The 22,602-nt window shown below is 38.4% G+C and overlaps 1 protein-coding gene across 3 annotated transcripts in view; it reads right to left on the reverse strand.

Moving 5' to 3' along the window:
• Positions 1–489: 489 nt before the first annotated feature.
• Positions 490–22,602, reverse strand: part of usp10 (ubiquitin specific peptidase 10) — an 85,287-nt gene continuing 63,174 nt past the window's right edge. For all 3 annotated transcript variants that reach the window (XM_069902166.1, XM_069902164.1, XM_069902163.1), the window contains exons 13-14: positions 17,481–17,546; positions 490–2,285 (exon numbers count right to left, since the gene is read on the reverse strand). In XM_069902166.1, the coding sequence (XP_069758267.1) occupies positions 2,098–2,285; positions 17,481–17,546 (254 nt within the window). In that variant the 3' untranslated portion in view covers positions 490–2,097. The remainder of the gene's footprint in view (positions 2,286–17,480; positions 17,547–22,602) is intronic.

Genomic DNA, 22,602 nt, shown 5'->3' on the forward strand with positions numbered 1-22,602 from the left:
TACTCACATTCACTCTGTCTCTATCCCTCATAATCAAATGTCCCCTCATTTTTCTACAGTACACGTTAACTGTGCCACCTCAGTTCTTTTAGGTTTCGATGCTGGACTATGGGTAACAATAAAAGCCAAACGGTCCTCCTCCTCCATCTGAATAGCTTCTCGGATCTGTGTGGAGCAGTGGTTTTCTAACTTTTTCTTCCCATTCACATTCCACTTTAAGTAATCCCTAATGCCATAAATGCTCTGTGATTGGTAAGGGATTGCTCAAGGTGGGATGTGAGTGGGAAGGGAAGATTGAGAACCACTGCTCTAGACACAATTGTTACTGAAATATTTTGCTTGAGAAAAATTGTCATTGGCCCATTTCATATAACCAAATATAGAACATCTTTGCCATTATTTGGATAAATAAAGCACATCACATAAATGAGTACTCAATCATTAAATATAGAGGAAATGCAAGTTTTTTAAGAATTACACACTACAATGTTTTGTAGTAATAGACTTTTATTCAAGGTAGTTTCTTCTGCAAGACAACAAATTAACTTGTAAGATCAAGTTCACAGAATCTAAAAGCAAATCATTTGGTTACCACGCAAGTATAGTCTTAAAAAGCTCTGAAAATATCTCACATTAAAATGTCAACCATGTTTGGTCATCTAAGAATGGATTTCAAAGCAGTGGGGAAAGTTTTATTAGGGGAATGCACAAGTGAAAGATTCCAATGACTGAATACACAAAGGTCAGGAAAACAAATCTTTGCATAAAAGAACTAAACAGGTCTTTAAGCAAAAGTTGCAGATACTTTACCAATCCCTGACAACCAAGTCTTGAAAAAGGTGTTAAAAACAGAGACTAATCCCCAACCTTCCATCCCAACAGAAAACCTGTACCTCAATACTAATAAAGTATCTGCCATAGCCTAAAGGCTGAGAAGTTTAATTTCTTTCGGCAGTAAAATGAGTCCAGTTCATTAAAAAATGTAATTACATTTCAACTGTTAATCATGGAAACCAGAACAAAAATGAGGAATTTTTTGATAAAACAATCACTAGCTTATTGGACAAATGGTAACCACTCACAGGTACAAATAAGCAGTCCATTTGGCTGTCATGTGAGTAAGTTGCTGAGAATTTATGATGGTTGTGAGGCAATCAAAGGAACGAATTGCCAGTTAGCTGCATGGAAGCAAGAGAAAACAGCTTTTCCTAAGAATTACAACATTTCATAGGGAAGTGTTCATCTTTTGCTTCAGCTGACAAATTAAAAGTCAATGTATCTGACGCTTTTGAAAGAATACGTATCGTTAATTCTAGAACTAGAAGGCTCCATATTCTGATTTCAGTACAGAGTTGGGGAAAAAGGTTCTGAAATCAATGTTCCATTGTGATGGTGCATCCATGTCCCAGTTTATTTAAGGAGTCTGTGATGAATTTATTAACTGATGAGCAATAAAGCTCAATTTTCTAGAAATATCACTAAATTGTGTACAGTTCCATTTCAACAATTAGAGCAAAACCACAGAAAGTAAGCAAAGCCAGACAGAACTGTTAATGGAATTATACCAATCATTTGTTCATCAAGTTTCAGCATAATTTCAATCAGAAGTCTTGGTAACTGGAGCAAAGTTACAATCACCCATCTATGCAGATTCAACATTTCAACCTTAAATGTGGATTTGCATGTCAATTTTTAACATGCAACTTTAAGCCTTTTCTTTAAACTGTCAGCATCCTAACGCTACTCAATACCCAGTATCACACGGAAGTTTCTCTCGTCAAAACACCAAAGCTTTCAGCACAAAGGAACACTTGTCCCTCCCCCAAAATCAAGGCTGAAGTGTTACCTATTAACAAAAGCAAAAATATTGGCGACCGATAGGAATGGAGATAAATGTTATGAAAAAATGTCACCTATAGACGTAAATCTGCAAGATTCGCTGCTGGTACACATCGCCAGGATTTTTTCCCCCTCATAATGCTTTTATCTGAAATTACTGAAAGTGGATTTGGAAAGTTGCAATGAGGAGGGGAGGGTTTTTATCTGACAGTTGATGCTCTGGGAAGCAAGATGCTGCGGCAACACAACAGTGGCAATTCACAGCAGGTCAACTCGGCGGTAGTACAGGAGGTAGGCTGTACGTTCAGCAGAGGGCTTCACAACCTGATACTGATTTATCACTTTCACCATCTGGTCATCAATGCGCAGCCAGCCATTAAGACCAATGTGGAAGACATCAGTAGTGTAATGTCCACCGGTTGCACTGTTTCCATGGTGATAGACAACTGAAAAAGAAAGAAAAACACAGTGGGATAAATGCAATCAATAGCAGGATTTGTTTTTAAAAGTTGAAACCATCCACCTTTCAAAATGAATGAATAATTATTTTTATTGAAGTGGGTAATACTACTACCACTGACAGAATTAAGTATAATTAATTTCAGATCCAGCTCAGAAGCCAAAGTATTTTGAGGTGAGAATCCCAGGTATCAGGCAGTAATGGAAATACAGTACAGGTGCTCTTTCACTTACGGAGGCTCAACTTAGGATCCTTCGAAGTTACGACCAAATGTATCTAAAACAAACCCTATTTTATCATTAAAACTTTTTTTGTCAGTGTGGAATAAAAGGGTTTTCAACATTTAATGATAAAATAGACTTTGTTTCAGATACATTGGCCCAGTTGTAGGCTACGGTAAGTGGTCTGAGCACATTGAAGGTCAACTAGGCTATGATGTACAGTAGGTGCAGTTTTCAACTGAAGATGGGTTTAGCAGAACGCAACCCCATCATAAGTAGAGGAGCACCTGTATATACCTAAACACATGGGAGAGTTCAAGATTGACAAGTGCCATAAGAAATTAAATTTTATTCAGAAATGGAAGTCACGTGAAGACCAAACAAGGTTCAGGGTAGTAGATTTAGGACAGAGATGAGGAGGAACTACTTTACCCAGAGGGAGGTGAATCTGTGGAATTCGCTGCTCACTGAACAGTGGTGGTGACCTCAGTAAATATATTTAAGACAAGGTTGGTTAGATTTTTACATCAGGGAATTAAGGGATATGAGGGAAAAGACAGGTAATCTCATCAGATTAGCCATAATCTCTTTGAATGGCGGAGCAGGCTCAACGGGTCAGATGGCCAACTCCTGTTTCTATTCCTTGTGTTATTATTCTGGTGTGTGGTCTTTCACCTCGACTCCGGCTTCTTTCCCCCACTCCCGTCTTCTTTCTCCACAAATGGTGAATGATATTCAGAGGACTTTCAGTGCAGCTTGGTTTCAACTTCCAGCAGCTGCACTCTATCTCTCCGTTAGACAGCATTGTTCTACTGTCACAATCTTGGTCTCAGTTGTACTCAGACATTATTATTGCGCTCTCTACAACATGGAACATTACAGGTACACAAACCTTTATCCGGAACCCTTGGGGGACAGTGTGTTCCGAATTTTTCTGGATTTCGGAAAGCCAGATTTAAGACCATCTGAATTGTGCTGCCGTATCCACCCCCACCCCCTTCTAGTCGCTCTGCCGTCTTCCCCCCTCCCCCCCACTCACCCACCGGCTCGCGCTGCCGGTCTCTCGCCCAACTTGCCAGATTTTGGAGCTTTCTGGATTTTAGATGTCCAGATAAAGGATTGTAAACCTGTACTTTCCACACACTAATTCTGATTGAGTATATCACTGGCCTGAAGTGTTAAATGCATCTCTCTCTCCACTGAAGCAGAAAGACTTTAATTATTTCTAGTACTTTGTTTTTATTCCCTAAATCCACTCTTGTCCCCAAAGACAGACAACACGGTTTCAGAAAAAAAATGCCAAGAAGGTGGCATACAAATACATAAGTGAAATTTTCAAATGTTAAAAATAGTGTCCCTGGTATAATACTTGGTGACATGAATATAATGGGAATAGAGGAATATGTATCACATGCCAAGTAGCAGACACACAGAACATTGCAGCACAATACAGGCCATTTGGGCCTCAATGTTGTGCCGAACTAGAGAAACGGATTTAAAAAAATGCAACCTCCCCACCTCACTTCCATAGTTCCTTAATCTTTCTGCATTCATGTGCCTAAGATTCTTTTAAATGTCCCAATTGTACCAGTTCTACCACCACCCCTGGTAATGCATTCCAGACACCGACTATGTATAAAAAAAACACTACCCTGAAGACTCCCCTAATCTTTCCTCTATTCACCTTGTATAGATGTCCTCTGGTGTTTGCTTCTCTCATCCCAGGAACAAGGCCCTATCTATGCTTCTCATAATCTTGCAGATCTCAATTAAGTCCCCTCTAATCTTTCTTCACTCCAAAGAGAAAAGCTCAGTTAACCTTGTCTCAAAAGACACATTCTCCAATCCAGGCAACATCCTGATAATTCTCTTCTGCACCCTCTTCATGGCTTCCACGTCCTTCCTGTATTGAAGTGAGAAGAACGGAACACAATATTCCAAATACACTCTAACTAGTTTTATAGAGCTGCAATCTTACCACATGAACTCTTGGAATCATTCCCCTGACTACTAAGGCCAGCATATCATAAACCTTCTCGATTACTCATTAACCTGTGCAGCCACCTTGTGAGATGTATGGATTTGGACTCCAAGGTCCCTGTTCTTCTATACTCTTATGAATCCTTCCATTAATCATGTAATCTGCCTTGAAGTTTGATCTTCCAAAATGCATCACTTCACACTAATCCAGATTTACCTCCATCTGCCACTTTTCCACAAAACTCTGCATCCTGTCCAGATCCTGTTGTAATCTATGACAACTTTCTACACCATCCACAACACTTCTAACTTTTGTGCCATCTGCAAACTTACTGATTGACCCATCCTTCTACCTCTTTGTTCAGATCATTTATAAAAATGACAAAGTGCAGGGGTCCCAGAACAGATCCTTTCAGAACTCCACTCACTCGTCACTGACCTCCAGGCAGAATACATTCCAATTACTATTAACCTCTGCTTTCTGCATCCAAGCTAATTCTGAGTCCACATAGCCAGGTTTCCATGGATCTCGTGTTTTGTGTCTTTCTGAATTAGTTTACCATGGGGGACTTTGCTAAATGTCTTCCTAAAATCCATATACCACATCTATTGCCCTACCTACACCAATTTCTTTTGTTATTTACTTTAAAAAACTCAATTAGACTCACGAAGTACGACCTGCTCTTCACAAAACCACACCGACTATCTAGGAAAAGACGATAAATGCAAGTAAATCCTATCTCTAAGAACATTCTCCAATCGTTTGTCCAGCACTAACAAAAGGCTCACTGGTCTTTAATTCCCAGGATTCTCTTTTATTTTTACACAAGGAGAACATATTTGCCATTCTCCAATCCTACCATACTTCCCTGTGGCCAGGGAGGTCACAAAGATCATTGCTAACGCTCGTTTCCTGTAGTAACCTGGGGTATACCTCATCTGGTCCTGGAGACTAGATCCTAATGCTTTTTAAGAAGATCCAGCATTTCCTCATTCTTAATTTCAACATACTCCAGCACACAAGCTTGTTCTATACAAACTTCATATGACCAAGGTCCCAGTCTCTGGTGAACATTGAAGCAAAGAATTCATTTAGGACCTTCCCTACTTCTTCATGTTGTCTCCTTTATCCTTAAGCGGACCTACCCTCACTTCATTTAATTTGGCATCGTGCTCAGTGCAGATACCATGGGGCTTTATTGTTCTGTATTCTATCCCCTTAAATTCCTTTTGGGAACAGGAGTACACCAAAAATGTTAAAAAGTCAATCCTGCATTTTTAACATCAATAAAAATGAAAAACTGGAGACCTTATTCAATCACTTCTGTTTCAATGGTATTTAGTTTGGATAGCTAATTGCACTCATTTTACCATGATGTCTAAAAGCAATTCATTTGCCAATTTATGCATGGGAAGATTCCAAAAATTATCAATAATTAAAATTGTTTTTAAATTTTAAAGTAATTACTTCATGACATAAAAACCCAAAAGCGACCTAACAAGGATTAGTTAAGTTCTTCGATGTTTGTTCACTTGTTTAGGTTTGATCTTCCTGGTGGTTAAGATTGCACTACCAGTCTGCCTGCATATTTATTTTAAATTGCTGTAAATGAAGAAGCATTTAATGGCAGCCAGTGTGCTGGTATTACCCAGAGCCAAACCACCTTGCAGACAGTTACCATGTTGGATTATTATATTTACAGTCAGACATATGAACTCTTCAAAATTATGTACCAACTTTCCCACAAAGCTTAATTAACCCTTTTGCTTATATGGAAGTAGTCAGAAATACACCAAAAAAGCCATTTGCTTTTCTATTAGACCAAAAAATATCTTCAAAAAGTAGAGGAAAAAGGAACAGGAGAAACTAATCATCTGGTAGATATGCACAAAAATCGAGTTAATAGTTGCAATGACCAATGTCACGTTTATAGTTTTCACTGGCTTATTTCTTTCATAAATATCATGGATTAAAAAATCCGGTGGTTGAAATCAATAGACCACTGACTCACCCCAGAAGCCAACAGTGATTTACAAAGTCATGACAATTCCATAGCAACCAGTGGCTATGATGACGCACATGGGAGATAGAGTTCTGCACTCGAGTGAAGTACTCCTTTTATCCCTGTGGTTTATACAATTTACAGGACACTTTATCCCTTCTTATAAAACTGCAATAACATTCCATGAAATGCCAAGACATACAAAGGTAAGACCTTTGTGAAAATCAATAATAACTTAGATTTGCCTTCTCGTGCCTTACACACAATTCTACAAAATATAATTTTAAATTCCAAATAAATAGAACTGAAAGAGTATTTCAACAATAAAGTGAAATACAAAAGTCTGCAGATGGTGTGATTGTAATAAAACACAGAAGTAATGAAGAAAATCACGAGGTCTTGCAGTGACCATATGAAGTAAAGATATACAGGGCATTGCAAGCTTTTTTTTAAAATTAGATTATGTTATATTTAAGTCAAGTTACTTTGGGGGGTTAGATCAGGGAAAGACACTCGCAGATAACAAGCTTTTTACATCTATGCTCAAAGCTGTAAACAGCATTATTATTGTTCAATTGAAATACTTTATCAATGAATGTTTACTCTAGAAGACAACTGTTCAAATAGGAGACTATCTGCCATATGACTCAGGCTTTTTGGAAATTGAAACTGAACAGTATTGTTCAAGCCAGTCATGTGATTAAGACACTTGAAGAAAGCATTTTAATTCATCAGAAAGTGATCTGGAGAGAATTAAAATGATTTGGAGAAGATGGTCACTTCTGCTGTTTCCCCCATGTCAAAGAGCGATGATTTATTGTGGCCATTGTAATGGTCATTTTTGACTGACCTGTATCTGTGGAAAGAAAACAAGATCTTGCATTTGGATCATGACCATATTGATGGTTATTTCATTTAACCCTTGCCTGGGTTCGTGGAAACATCATTGAAGTCACAAGTTCCATAACCTCTACAATGAAGAGGGGAATTGTGAAAAATCATCCATATGAAGAAACATTTCTTGAAAAGCAATTTGATAAGAATTCATGAATTTTGAGAAGTCTGATGACTCGGTGTCTCACCTACTTCTGAATATCAGTTTAAAGATTCTGATTTTCAACACAAGATTTCAAAGACTGAAATTTGAAATGAACTTTTCAGAATTGTGGCTGAACTGTAATGGTTTGGGTAATCCACACAAACACTCATATATACATTTGCGCATAGTTGGGGTAAATTTAGATTTTAATGAGATGTTATTTTACTAATAGTTGTTAATAACATTTATTATTTGAAGATACCATTGTCTTGGTGAATTTCTATTGCTGCTGGTCTATGACATAACACCAACATGTGTCCAAGTTCCGCTACGAGCGACCATCTCATCTCAAAATGGACGGAAATCAGAAGTGTGTTAGCATGGCATGTAGTCCCCAAGTTATCAGTCCCCACACTGACCCCACTACCCCATGCTCACCAAATAGCCTGGTATCAGTCCCCACACTGATCCTATGGCCCTGTTCTCCTGCCAGCCCGCTATCGATCCCCACACTGATCCCACTGCCCTGAACTTTCCCAACAGCTCTCTATCAGTCCCCACGAGAGCCTCGTGCTCTCTTGATAGCCCACTGTCAGTCCCCACACTGCTCCCACTGCCTTGTGCTCTCCTTATAGCCTACTGTCAGTTCTCACACTGATCCCACTGCCTCATGCTCTCCTGATAGCTCGGTGTACCTGTACAGCATTCTTTTATCCTGAGAGAGATGCTGTGATGCACACAGGATAGCGTCTGACAGTCACCATCATACTCATGCACCTGTTAGCATTGGTGAACATACGACCAAGTATGATTTTTATATTTACTTTTGTTTTCCTTCACTTTAAAAAATTAATACAGTTTTTTTTAGGACGTATGTACAAATGGTTGTAAGTCAGGGAGTATCTGTATGACTGACATTTTTGAGCCTGAGCCCTTCTTAAAGGTACAAATAAAAAGCAGCCAGGCTCCAAACCACTTCCAAAATATAACCATATAACCGTTTACAGCACGGAAACAGGCCATGCCGGCCCTTCAAGTCCGTACCGGTTCACTTGAACAACTCCACTAGCTCCTCCGCAAACTCCTGAGGAAGTAGATGGTAAACTTTTTAATTTGTAAGTAGGGAAGGTTCACATTAAAATAACAATAGAAAGTACAGTATGTACATACCTAAGCCAGTAACACAGGAATTTATTATGACTATCAAGACATATATATTATAGGTTATACATGTACTGTAACATTATACACCTGGCAGCGCAATCACTTTGTATACAAGAGACACAAGATATTTACATCTTTTTTAAGAAAGAAGCCCAAAACTGCACACAATGCTTAAAATGTGATCTCCTTAACTAATCTTACCAGCAAAAAATAGATTGAAGTGCAAGCTTCTGTTGTCTTCCAAAATCTTGAACAATTTTGAAAATGCAAAAGGCATGAGGAAAAGTGGCATTTTGGAAATTGTGGTTGAAAATTCCCATCTCCAATTGAATTCATGCGTACGTTTGGAGGTTCTCAATATTGCAAACATCCCAACATATTCCTTTGCCCAGAAGCCTTGTGTTTCAAGTATACAACAGAGATAAAAACAAATTCAAGAATTTAAGATGGTGTATGGACTCAGTGTTTCCCACATTTATGTCTGTTATTTAGTTTTGAGTTTTTACACTTTATATCCTTGGAGGTGATTTGGAAAATGCAATTAATTTTCTGGCTTATAATGGTCTGTAAATAGTATAGAAGACATTATTTTAAATCCTATAAACTGCCTAAAATTTACTTTGCTGATCATCTCGCATAACCAATGTTCTAAATACTGTATGGTATTGTGTCATTTTAAATACTGATTAGTTGAACACAGATTAGATGGAATGAAACAGGAACACAATGTCAACTTTGTAATTGCTTCCCTTGCATAACTGCCAAGTCATTAAAGTATAAACATATAAAATTTCTACAAATAGATTCAACTAAACAGGAAGAAGTAAGACAATGTGTGGAACTACTAATGATGGAAATCATCTGCCAAGGAACTCAAACAAGAATCATCACAAAATTTGGGACATGAGATTCTCCATTAACAGTTCCACAATCAGGACAGCTGTACAAGAACAGAATATTCTTCAAAGAAAATCATCTGGATACACAAATGTGCAAGAGTTAGGCCAGGTGGTTAATATGAAGTACGGAGTAGTCATTATTCCAGAATGTACACAAATTTCAGCTGTACTTTTGAATGCTTTTAATAGGTTTTCCATTTGATAGGAATCTTCTCAACAAAGCTCTGAAAAAATAGTTCCCATCACAAAAAGTGTTATCTAAATTGTTTAAATAGTCTTTCTACAAAGGGGCCCATGCCTGCCTTCTTACCTCAGAAAAGAGGAATACTTTCTTCGTTTATTTGCCTAATGCATTCTCACTTCATCTTTCAGAATTACAAATTTACATACCTGATGACTCTCGACTTTATAAAACCTCTTGCATTTAAAAAAAATCTAAACAGCAATTTTTAAAAAAAATTTTCACACTATGAACCATACTGACCAAAATACACACAAACATTTTCCTCTTGAATATACAGTGTCATTTTCTCCCCTTTTCCCCCCTCCTTTCCCTCTCTCCTTCACCCCCCCCAACTCACTCAACGTTCAACATATATGATACATTAAACCCATTAAACAATGTCGTCACACAATGAAAATAAACAAGAAATTTGTGTCTTCTATTTTTAAATACTAGGTCAGTTCATTTCGTCTTCTTCTCCTTCTGTCATTGTAGGTGGTGGAGGTTCGCGCTAGGACTTCTCTGTTGTGTTCCATGTACGGTTCCCAAATTTGTTCAAATACTGTGATGTTATTTCTTAAATTATGTTATTTTTTCCAATGGAATACATTTATTCATTTCTATGTACCATTGCTGTATTCTCAGGCTCTCTTCTAATTTCCAGGTGACATAATACATTTTTTTGCTACAGCTAAGGCTATCATGATAAATCTTTTTTGTGCTCCATCCAAATCGAGGTCAACTTCTTTACTTCTTATATTACTTAGAAGAAAGATCTCTGGATTTTTTGGTATGTTGCTTTTTGTGATTTTATTTAATACCTGGTTTAGATCTTTTCCACTTTCTCACATGCCCAAATTGCATGTACTGTTGTTTCCGTTTCCTTCTTACAGCGAAAACATCTGTCTGATACTGTTGGGTCCTATTTATTTAACTTTTGTGGCATGGTGTATAGCCTGTGTAACCAATTATATTGTATCATGCGTAACCTCGCGTTTATTGTATTTCTCATAGTTCCGGAGCATAGCTTTTCCCATGTTTCATTCTTTATCTTTATGTTTAGATCTTGTTCCCATTTTTGTTTAGGTTTAAGCTTGTTTCCTCGTTCCCTTTCTCTTGCAGTTTGATGTACATGTTTGTTATAAATCTTTTAATTATCATTGTGTCTGTAATCACATATTCAAAATTGCTTCCTTCTGGTAACCTCAGTCTCCTTCCCAATTTGTCCTTCAAGTAGGTTTTCAGTTGGTGGTATGCAAACATTGTACCGTGAGTTATACCATATTTGTATTTCATTTGTTCAAAAGATAATTTATTTCCCGAAAAACAATTTTCTATTCTTTTGATCCCTTTTCTCTCCCATTCTCTAAAGGAAAGGTTATCTATTGTGAAAGGGATTAGTTGATTTTGCATCAATATTAATTTTGGTTATTGATAATTTGTTTTATTCCTTTCTACGTGAATCTTCTTCCAAATGTTGAGCAGATGGTGCAGTACTGGTGAATTCCTATGTTTCACCAGCTTTTCATCCCACTTATATAGTATATGTTCAGGTACCTTCTCCCCTATTATAGCTCTAATCTGGTCCAATCTGGTTTTTCCCTTTGATAAAAATCTGATAGGCATCTTAATTGTGCTGCTCTATAATAATTCTCAAAGTTTGGTAGCTGTAAGACCCCTTTTTTGTACCATTCTGTTAATTTATCTAGCGCTATCCACGGTTCCCCCCTTTTCATAAGAATTTCCTTATTATTTTATTATTTTCTTTAGCTCCTTGAAGAATTTCTCTGTTAGGTGAATTGGTAATGATTGAAATAGGTATTGTATCCTTGGGAAGATATTCATTTTAATAAAATTTACCCTTCCTATCAGTGTTAGTGGTAAGTCTTTCCAACACTCCAAGTCATCTTGTAATTTCTTCATTAATGGCTGATAATTTAGTTTGTATAGATGGACTAGATTATTATCTAGTTGTATACCTAGGTATCGAATTGCTTGGTGATTCTTTCTTAAACTTTGTGAAATCCGCATTATTCATTAGCATTGCTTCACTTTTATTTGCGTTGATTTGTACCCCGATACTTCATATTCCTTCAATTTCTAATGTAATTCTTTAATATGTAATTCTGGTTCTGTTAAGTATACTATGATGTCATCTGCAAATAGACTTGATTTTATATTCCTTCTCTTTTATTTTTATCCCTCTTATTTTATTTTCTGTTCTTATCAGTTCTGCCAGTGGTTCTATCGCTAACGTGAACAGTGAGGGAGATAGTGGACATCCCTGCCGATTTGATCTGCTTAATTTAAATTGGTTTGATATATATCCATTTACTGTCACCTTCGCCAATGATCCATTATATAATGCTTTAATCCAATTAATATATTTCTATGGTAGGTTGAACCTCTGTAGTACTTTGAATAAATAATTCCATTCTACTCTGTCAAAGGCTTTCTCTGCGTCTAAGGCAACTGCCACTTTTGGCATCTTGTTTCCTTGTATTGTATGGATTAAGTTAATGAACTTATAGATATTGTCCGTTGTTCGTATTTTCTTAATAAATCCAGTTTGATCTAGTTTTACTATTTTTGGTACACAGTCGGACAATCTGTTTGCTAATAGTTTAGCTATTATCTTGTAATCTGTGTTAAGTAGAGATATTGGTCTATACAATGCTGGTGTTAGTGGATCTTTACCCGACTTTGGTATTACTGTAATTATTGCTGTTTTGCATGAATCTGGCATGTTTTGTGTTTCTTCAATCTGGTTCATTACTTCCAGGAGAGGAGGAATTAATAAGTCTTTAAATGTTTTATAGAATTCTATTGGGAGTCCATCCTCTCCCGGAGTTTTATTGTTCAGTAGTTTTTTTTAATATATCCTGTATTTCCTCTACTTCAAATGGTTTTATTAATTTATTTTGCTCCTCTTGTAATTTCAGTAGTTCAATTTTAGATAGAAATTAATCTATTATGTCTTCTTTCCCTTTGTTCTCAGTTCGATATAGTTGCTCGTAGAATTCCTTGAAGTTTTCATTGATCTCCGTTGGGTTATATGTAATTTGTTTGTCCTTTTTCCTTAATGCCAATACCGTTCTTTTAGTTTGTTTTGTCTTAAGCTGCCAAGCCAGTATTTTGTGCGTTTTTTCTCCTAGCTCATAATACTTCTGTTTTGTCTTCATTGTGTTCTTCTCCACCTTATATGTTTGTAGTGTTTCATATTTTATTTTTTTGTCCACCAATTCTCTTTTTGTTGTATCTTCCCTTATTGCTAATTCTTTTTCTGTACTTGCTATTTCTCTTTCCAGCTGTTCTATTTCCCGATTGTAGTCCTCCTTCATCTTAGTTATATAACTTATTATCTGCCCTCTGATGAACGCTTTCATTGCATCCCATAGTATAAACTTATCTTTCACTGATTCCGTATTTATTTTGAAGTACATTTTAATTTGGCGCTCAATGAATTCTCTAAAATCCTGACTTTTAAGTAGCGTGGAGTTTAATCTCTATCTATACGTTCTCGGTGGGATGTCCTCCAGCTCTATTGCCAATAACAGGGGTGAGTGATCTGATAACAATCCACCTTTATATTCCGTTTTCCTAACTCTTCCTTGGATGTGGGCTGACAACAGGAACAGGTCTATCCTTGAGTATGTTTTATGTCTACCCGAATAATATGAGTATTCCTTCTCCTTTTGGTGTGGTCTCCTCCATATATCCAAAAGTTGCATTTCCTGCATCGATTTAACCATAAATTTGGTTACTTCGTTCTTTCTGCTCGTCTTTTTTTCCCAGTTTTATCCATTTTTGAGTCCAAATCAAGGTTAAAGTCCCCCTCCTATCAGTATATTCCCCTGCGTATCTGCAATCTTCAAAAGATATCTCGCATAAATTTTTGATCTTCTTAATTAGGTGCATATACATTGAGCAAATTCCAAAATTCTGAATATATCTGACACTTTACCATTACATACCTCCCTGCTGGGTCTATTATTTCCTCCTCTATTTTGATTGGTACATTTTTATTGATTAATATAGCTACTCCTCTGGCTTTTGAATTATATGATGCTGCCGTTACGTGACCTCTCCAGTCTCTCCTTAATTTATTATGTTCCACTTCAGTCAGATGCGTTTCCTGCATGAATGTTATATCATTTTTTTGTTTCTTCAGTAAATTTTACAACCTCTTCCTTTTGATTTGGTTATGTATTCCGTTAATATTTATAGTCATATAATTCAACATGGCCATTTCATACTTTGTTTACCTCTCATTTCCACTTCATCACCACCTTCCCTCCTTATCCATTTCTGCTTTCTTTTTTTGAACGCACTGTAAGACAACACTTCTAAAACATAAAATATTTCCACTATTCCCACATCTAAAATTCCCTTAACCCCAAATGTCCCCCTCCTCTCTGAGTTGCCCCTTGTCAGGCAACCACATCTCTCCTCTCTATTTGGATTGCGAACCCGCTTACAAGCATCAACTGATTTCACAGTGACTGTTATTCTCTCCCACCCAACCCCCTCCAGAAGACTTTTATTTTCACAAATAACAAAGCTCACTCTCTTACTTCCCCCCTTACTTCCTTTCTTCCTCTTCTTAGTTCTTACTTATACTTTTTTCTTCTTTACATGAAGTTTGTTGTCACTCTTGTTCTTGTTACATCTCTTCATCTCTCTGTCTGTTTTGCAGGCGTTCTGCAAATTCTCGTGCTTTCTCCGGATCTGAGAACAGACTGCTTTGCTGCCCCAGGATAACCATTTTAAGCACCACTGGATATCTTAACATAAATTTATAGCCTTTCTTCCATAGGATCAATTTTGCTGTGTTAAAAAAATTTTTGACCTTTGTATTCCAATGGCTTTTTGTCTTCTCTTATTTTTTTCATTGCCTTCTCCAATATATTTTCTCTTGTCATATATCTCTGGAATTTTACTTGAATGGATCTTGGTTTTTGTTGTGGCTATGGTTTAGGGACTAATGTTCTGTGTGCCCTTTCTATTTCCATTCCTTCCTGTAATTCTGGCATTCCTAGGACCCTGGGGATCCATTCTTTTATAAATTCTTTCATCTTTGCCTTCTTCATCTTCCTTAAGGCCCAATATCTTTATATTGTTTCTCCTTTTATAGTTTTCCATTATATCCATCTTCTGAGCTAACAACTCCTGTGTTTCTTTAACTTTTTTATCAGATTCTTCCAATTTCCTTTTTAAGTCATCCACTTCCATTTCTATGGCTGTTTCTCATTCTTCCACCTTGTCTACTCTTTTCCCTATTTCTGTCATTACCATCTCTCATCTGCTCACTCTTTCTTCTGTACCTTTTATTCTTTTTATTTCATTAAATTTTCGTGTCTGCCATTCTTTTACTGCTTCCATATATTCTTCAAAAAATTTCCTATGTACAGTCCATTCCCTTTATCTTCTATTTCTCTGTGCAGAGCTTGATGTTCTCCCTCCTCTTCTCCTGAGTCCACTCCAGGACCTGTGTCCTCTACCTCCCTTCCTTGTATCTGTGTCTCTTCTGACTTTCTTGTTGGGCTGTTTATCTCAGTTTGCTGGGTATTTTTTTTAATTAATGGTGTCTTGATGTTGGTCTTCTTCCTCTGGGTTGGTTATCTGCTGTGTCTCTAATTTCCTTTTTTCATTCTCCTCCCTCTCGTTCCCGTTATTTTCTGTATCTTCCCACTGGGAGCCCTGCTGTCGGGTCTTACTCAGCTGGCCCCTCCTCCCTTCGGTGCAGTCTTTGTCGTCCTCACGCATGCGCGGTTGCGCACCTGTTCGGCTCCGTGAACCATCCTTATAGTCCTGCACTTGGTGGGTTGCAACCCTTCGGGGTTTCCACTGACCTCAGGGAGTGGGCTCCTCTTTCCACGGCAGGTCCCTGCTTCATCGTACAGGTAAGGCCTTCATCTTTCTCTTCCGACATCTTTCCTTCTTTTCTTCCCATTGTTTTTGGCTTTCTTTCTTTGGTGCCATTTCCTCCACACCTTTATTTTTTATTTGTTGTGGTTTGTGTGTCTGTCGCCTTGCTTTTTCTTTACTTTTTTCCTTCTTTCTGGAGAGGGCTGGTATTCTCCTACCGGCCACTACTCCATCACGTGACTCCTCTCTCAACAGCATATTCAGGCAATTTAAAACAGAGTCAATGAGCAGCATCCGGTATAATTTCGTTGAGCATCTTTGCTCTGTGTGCTGCAGAAACAGGGAGCTATCTCTCAGTGGCTAGCCTCATACTGTGAAACTGAGGCTACCTGCAAATTGGAGGAACAACATCCAATAATCCGTCTGGGCACTCTCCAACCAGACAGAATTAAGGCACTTTCATAAAGCAAAAATATACAAATGTAAAGGTGTAGATTCTCCCTGAACAGCATTGAGGTATTGTCAGCGGCAGAACAGAACAGAGTGCTCCACCACGCATGATGAATATATTGGCTGGCTTGGAACGAGCTGATGATGTCGTGGTGATGGTGTCAGCCCGTGGCCCATCTCACTTTTCTCTCTCCCATTCATTCACTCCTCTCCCTCCATGACCCCCTCAGGGCAGGGTGGGCTGTGACAGCCCTCTGGCACCTCACCAGGCCACATTGCCCTTCAGGCTCATCAGCGCCAGCGGCTCAATACGTGGCAGAGCAATGGCCACCTACCCTCCCCATAATCCTCCATGCAGCTAAAACTGTTCTGGAATATGCAGAGCGTGGACGATTATGGGTAATGAAGTCGGCCATTGCTCGGTGCGCACGTTGAGGCCAACTACAAAAAGGTCTATAGACTTCTCCAGTTTCCATTAAATCCCTTCCCCAAGTCTCCCACTTTTTTTTTAATCCCTTGGTCTCCTTTCCACCAGCACCCTATCCTTTCCCTTTCCATTCAGAAGCCCTTTTCACAATGGCTAACCAGTAACCCTCCATAAATCTTCGTCCGCGAAGCCAAGCCAAAGAAGACTGGACCACTGTTAACCAGTTCTCTGCATTCTTTCACACTCACCACCAGGCATCACAGGGGAGAGGGGCACCTATCCTTATCCTAATTTGTCCCAGGATACCCATGTCCCTTTCACACTTGGCTAACTGGTCCTTTTTCAGGTATCAGATCGCCCCAGAGATGATACACCCATAGCTAAGCAGTCCACCCCTGGGATGATCTGATGCCTGTGTGGTGATTCCCGAGCGTTCACACTGGCACATTAACTGGTACATTGGCAGTTAATTACTGGGACAAAGTGCCAGTGTGAATGGGGCCACCAACCATCACATCAGTTTTTTTTTCTTCTCCTCTCTCAACCATATTCTCCTATGACCCGTTAGCCTGCTCTCCTCCTCCTCCTACTCCTTTCTCCATCCTCTCCCCCCCCCCCCCCCCCACCAATTTATTCAGGCATCTGCCTGCTCTTTGCTCAATGCTGATGAAGGAAGAGCTCAGGACCAATTCATTGGTTACTCTTGACCCTGTATGACCTGCTGAGCTTCTCCAGCGCTTGTGTACTGCACTACAATCACGGCGTCTGCAGATTTTCCTGCTTAACTCCAGGAACAGTGCCAATTCAAAGGGTGATGTTTGTTTTAAAATATTGGGACTCTTTTTTTACAATGATCACTACAAGTATAGAAGCCAAGGAAATATCAATTTTTTAAAAAATTACACACCTGCAAAGAGCCTATAGGTTCTTTGGACTTTGGAAATCTTGCTCTTCACACCAGGGGAAAGGAGATCTAAAAGGAAACAAATTGTTTTAGTAAAGTGATATACTTGGAGTGGTCAGTTTTGCAGCAGCCAAATTTCAACACAAAGAACAACATCAAGCTGAAGTCGATTCATCTGAACATCAAAATTATAAAGTATATACAGAGTACCACTTCATGAAAGTTTATGGTAAGATGTTGCTTAGGAGGACATACCTTTAAGAGATCATTTAATGAAGTGTTAATACAAATAAACATTGACAAAGTGATATTTTTATATCTTAATTGAGTATTCTTTTGGAATGTGGCTAAAACTCTTTGCAGCCCAAGCTAATAAAACATTAAGCTTTGAAGAAGATAACTATGCTTCTAGATATTTGCAACGGCAAATCTTTTAGTTGTGATGAGATCTCAAAAGCATTTCAAATGCACAAAACAAAATGTGAAATTTTAAAAAATTCTTATTATTAATTCTAATAATTATACTACAAGCTTGTTATAAACAAAATTCCACGTCCTTTAAGAGGTAACTCCCTATCCAGTCTAGCACAGATTCTCTGTCAACTGCATATGGTTGACTTTTGAACGTCTTCTTAAATGGCCCAACAACCACTGTTGCATCATCACTGCCCCTTTCAAATGAGGTTTAGCCCAGGCGCTGAATTCCAACACTAGTGCCTAAAAATGTAAGAATGACTAGTTGAGAATAGTCATACTTATAGACAACACGCCAATCTCCTCCTTCACAATCCCTGGGCATATCCTGCCCAACTAGCAGAACGGATGCACCAGGAGTGCTTAGAGGCGCACAGATAGGAAGGAATCCTCAATTTCAAATCCAGACACCATAAAGTCTCGGGATTAAGTTAAATAGTTAAGTTAAATAGGGATTAAGTTAAATCTCCAAATTATCACATACCATCCTCCTACAGTTATGTACCAGTGCCCTCCTTTGTTGGGAAAGAATACTGAAAGCAGCAAAGGCACAAATGTACTCTGGGTGGGTGCCTTCAATATCACCAGGTGTGGTTTGGTGACACCGCCACTGATAAAGAAGGCGGAGTCTTTTTTTGGGGAATATTTTGCTTTTAATTTTTTTCAAAAATATACATAATAAAATGTTCAATATCACAATATATTAAACTTTTCCTGACAAACAACAACAAACAAAAATAAAACAGTCCTTCTGTCCCTCCTTCCATATATACAAATCCACACACCATCAGAGCTTACATATCTTTCAAGTATATGGAACACAATTGGGGAAACCACATTTATTTATATATTAAAAAAGTTGCATTTATAGTCTTTTTTTTTTATTGCTGTATTTGGGCTTCTATGTGGTCCAGGTTTGACTGCCAGATCTTTATAAAAGTGTCATATTTTTCAGGGGCTGGCCCAGGTAAGCGAACCGGCAGGTGAACGGCTAGGGCTAGGGCAGCCCAAGGGCCAGTGACCCCAAAATGGCACTGGCCTCACTGCAAAGCCAACAGACAAAGACAGCACGCAGGGAAGGGATTGTTATGTAGGAATGTACCCACGCACGGGAAACCCACTTTTCCTGAGGGTTGTTGCATCAATAAAGGGGGGAAAACGATGAGAACACGAACTGTATAGAAGTCAGGCTTCAGCCCCCAATAAAGCGGAGCTATACCCGACTACACTCATGTATGTCTTTCTTCCAAGTAGCGCATGAGATTTTTTTTCCATAGGTACACAGCTGTTCATTTCCACTGTCCTTCGTGCTACAAGTGGAGGTGAGTCAGGCTTCTAAGTGATCGCAATATTCTTTTTATAAATTAGATTTGATATTTATTCAATTTGTTGCTTATTTTCATAAAATGTACCTAGTAGATATAGCTCCGGGTCACCTGTGAAGGCCACACCGGTTATCCTGGTTAATTTTTCTGTGCCGGCTTGCCAAAATCATCTCACCTTCACACATAACCATGTAGCATGTAAAATTGTTCCTGTCTCTGATATTTCTTTTGATCTATGTAATTTCTGTTGGGTAAGGTAGAATTGGTGTAAAAAAAATATACTGAACCAATCCATATCTTGGATTTATAAATATTGTCTTTACACCAATCTGACCAACTTCTTTCTGAAATCACCACACCCAAGTCCAACTTCCATCTTTCTCTCGACCTCTGAAATCCTGGTTTTGCACTTTCAATCTGGAGAGCATAGTACATTTTTGTTATAAATCTGGGTGTATTCCCCATCCAGACCATTCATTCCATTTCACTAATTTCAGATGGGTCAACGTTGGTCTCTCTTAAGAATGATCTAAGCTGGAGAAAATAGAAGATGGTTCCAATGGCCACTCCATATTTGTGTTTTAATTGTTTGAAGGACACAAGACTTCCTTCCGTGTAGTCTTCAATATATCTTATACCTTTGTCATACCACAAATTTAATATTCTATTGCCTATATTCATAGGCAATAACACATTTTTACACAGTGGATCCCTTATTGATAGCCCTACTTTTTTTTCCTATACATTCATTAATTTCTTGCCACGTTCTGATCATATGTATTAGTATGGGACTATTCTTTTTTTCCAGTGATTTGACACTCCATTTATAGATAAAATCCTTTGCTTCCCCCTCCTCCATTGAGTACATTCCCATCTGAATCCAAGAGTGTGGGGAGGTCGTCTTCAATGAAGAAGGCTGCAAGAAATCTAGAGCTGGCTGAGTCTTGCAGGACCGAGCTGCCAGACTGTTCTTGTGGCAAAAATGAGCAAACCAACACAAGGAATAAACTTATTTGAAATTGCTCTCAATATTCCACCTGTGGCAGATGCATTTGTTCACAATTGCTTTGGCGGAAGTGAGTACTGCACTGTCCTTGGGGAAAATAGAAAATGATCTTTATATCCTCCAACTTTGAAGAACTCAGAACAGATTTGATAGCTCAAAACTGAGATTCAATGATATGATGTGAATATCAATCATAATTCAATATGATGTGTAAATGGGCATACCAGTGCAATACTAAGTATATTTCAAACGTTGAGGTGTCAACCTAGAAAGCTGCACATGCCACAGTCAGGGCCAAGTGACTTCATATTCAAATGATGAGATCAAAACTCTGCAGTCCCAGTTGTGAATGCAGTGAATAACTTAACATCTAAAAGAAGGATATCCCCACCCTTAATATAGCAGGAATATTCTTGGAGCCACTGCCTCCTTCCATTAGTTGCTGAATACCATTTATGCCTAAATGTGACAATTCTGGAGGGCTTTATCTGGTTGGAAGATTGCTTAATTCAATCCACTGCATGCTGTTTTAACTGTTAAGCAAAAACAAATGAATAGACTTCAACAGTTAAAGTTGACAGGAGAGCAGTGGAGTGTTCTTGCCCCAACCATTTTGAGCTTTTTTTGTTCATGACTTTTATTCCAATAATAAGGTCAGAAGATTGATGATTAAACAATTCCATTGCAAATGAAGCACTGCTTCAAACAGTGGGACCAAGACAACAATTATGTTTGGGCTGATTGGTGGCAAGTAACAGTTGTGGTAAAAGTGGCAGGAGATGACCATCTTCCCATAACATCCAATGGCATTAGCAGTACCAAATCCTTCACCATCAAAAAATTATCATACCAGCCACATAAATACTGAAGCCAAGAGAGCAGATAAGAAGCCTGCAGAAAGTGACTCAGCTCCTGTCACTTTAATCCTTGCCATCAGTTACAGGGAAGAAATATAATGGTGAATTCACCACTTTCCCAATGCAGCATTCATTCAACACTATATCGTAAGGTTACCTACTTGCATTTCAACTAACTATTCATTCTCTACACCACTCCTGAAAAGTGGCTGCAATGTGTACCACCTACAAAACACTCAGCAGTAAATGCTAACTGGTACCATTCAACTAGATTCTCAATCTCCATTCTGACTTATCAGTGAATTTATAGATCGTGGTGGCACTGGACCTGGAGACACAATGGTCCGTGCAAAAAGAATGGAGCAGGGAACTCAGCATGAAGCCTTGAAGTGCACGTGTTGAAAGTGAGCAAGGAGATGATGTTGCAAATTCACACTGACTGGGGGATTGCCAATAAGGAAAGCAAAGATCTAGTTGCATAAGGATGAACACAGTTCAAGATCCAAGGGCTTTATTATTAATTTCGCTGGTACGATCATTTTAAATGCTAAGCTGGTTAATGAACTTAGGTTGTCTTGTGGTCCAAGTGATCTAATGCGGATAGAGACCAATAAGATGTCATCTTCTGTTGAGCTGTTCTGATGGTAGACGAATTGTAATGGGTCCAGGTCCTTCCTGAGATGCAGCTCAATTTGCTCCATAACCAATTTCTCATGGCACTTTTTCCACAATAGATGCAAGTGCCACTGGCTGGCATTCAAAGAAGCAGGTCACCTTGCTCTCTCGTGCACAGGTATGACAGATGTGCTTTTGAACAAGTGAAGACCTCAGACTGCAGCAAAGAGAATCAGAAAATATGCAAAAACTCCAGTCTGTTTTCACAGCTTTCAAGGATGCAGCCGTGGTAGACACCCTCTTGGGTGCAAGGGTTCACCCTCTTGAAGACGAACTTCACTTTAGCCCAGTGACTGAGAACACAGCTGCTGAGGACTTGTTGGGCTTCTGAGGGAGAGAGCCTTATATTATATAATCTTATCTGATTTGACATTCAGATCCACTCCATTTCCTGATATAAATGGTCTAATGCTTCCATTCATTGTAGTTGTTTTCCTTGCTTCACAAAGGGAATTGAGATTGTTTGAACAGGCAACAGCAAAGAGAATCAAATTAACATTTCTGAGAATCAGCAAATTTTAAAGAATAAGAGAAGGTACAAGTGACTGAGACACCAAAACCGACTCTTTTTCAATGATTCATTGCAAATTCTTTTCTGGCTCTGTATCAACCAATGCTTATTTTGCTTTATTATACCAGAGATTCATGCAACTGCAAGTTTCAACAAATTGCATTCTGTCCAAACTAATGTCCCAGATGAAACCAAGTATTTAATGAATATTTTAGACAGTGATCACCCCAGGCTTCCATTATGAAACACTGGATTAACGTTAGTACAAACTTTATTC

The sequence above is a fragment of the Narcine bancroftii genome, chromosome 10 (genome assembly GCF_036971445.1).
Source record: "Narcine bancroftii isolate sNarBan1 chromosome 10, sNarBan1.hap1, whole genome shotgun sequence".
NCBI lineage: Eukaryota > Metazoa > Chordata > Chondrichthyes > Torpediniformes > Narcinidae > Narcine > Narcine bancroftii.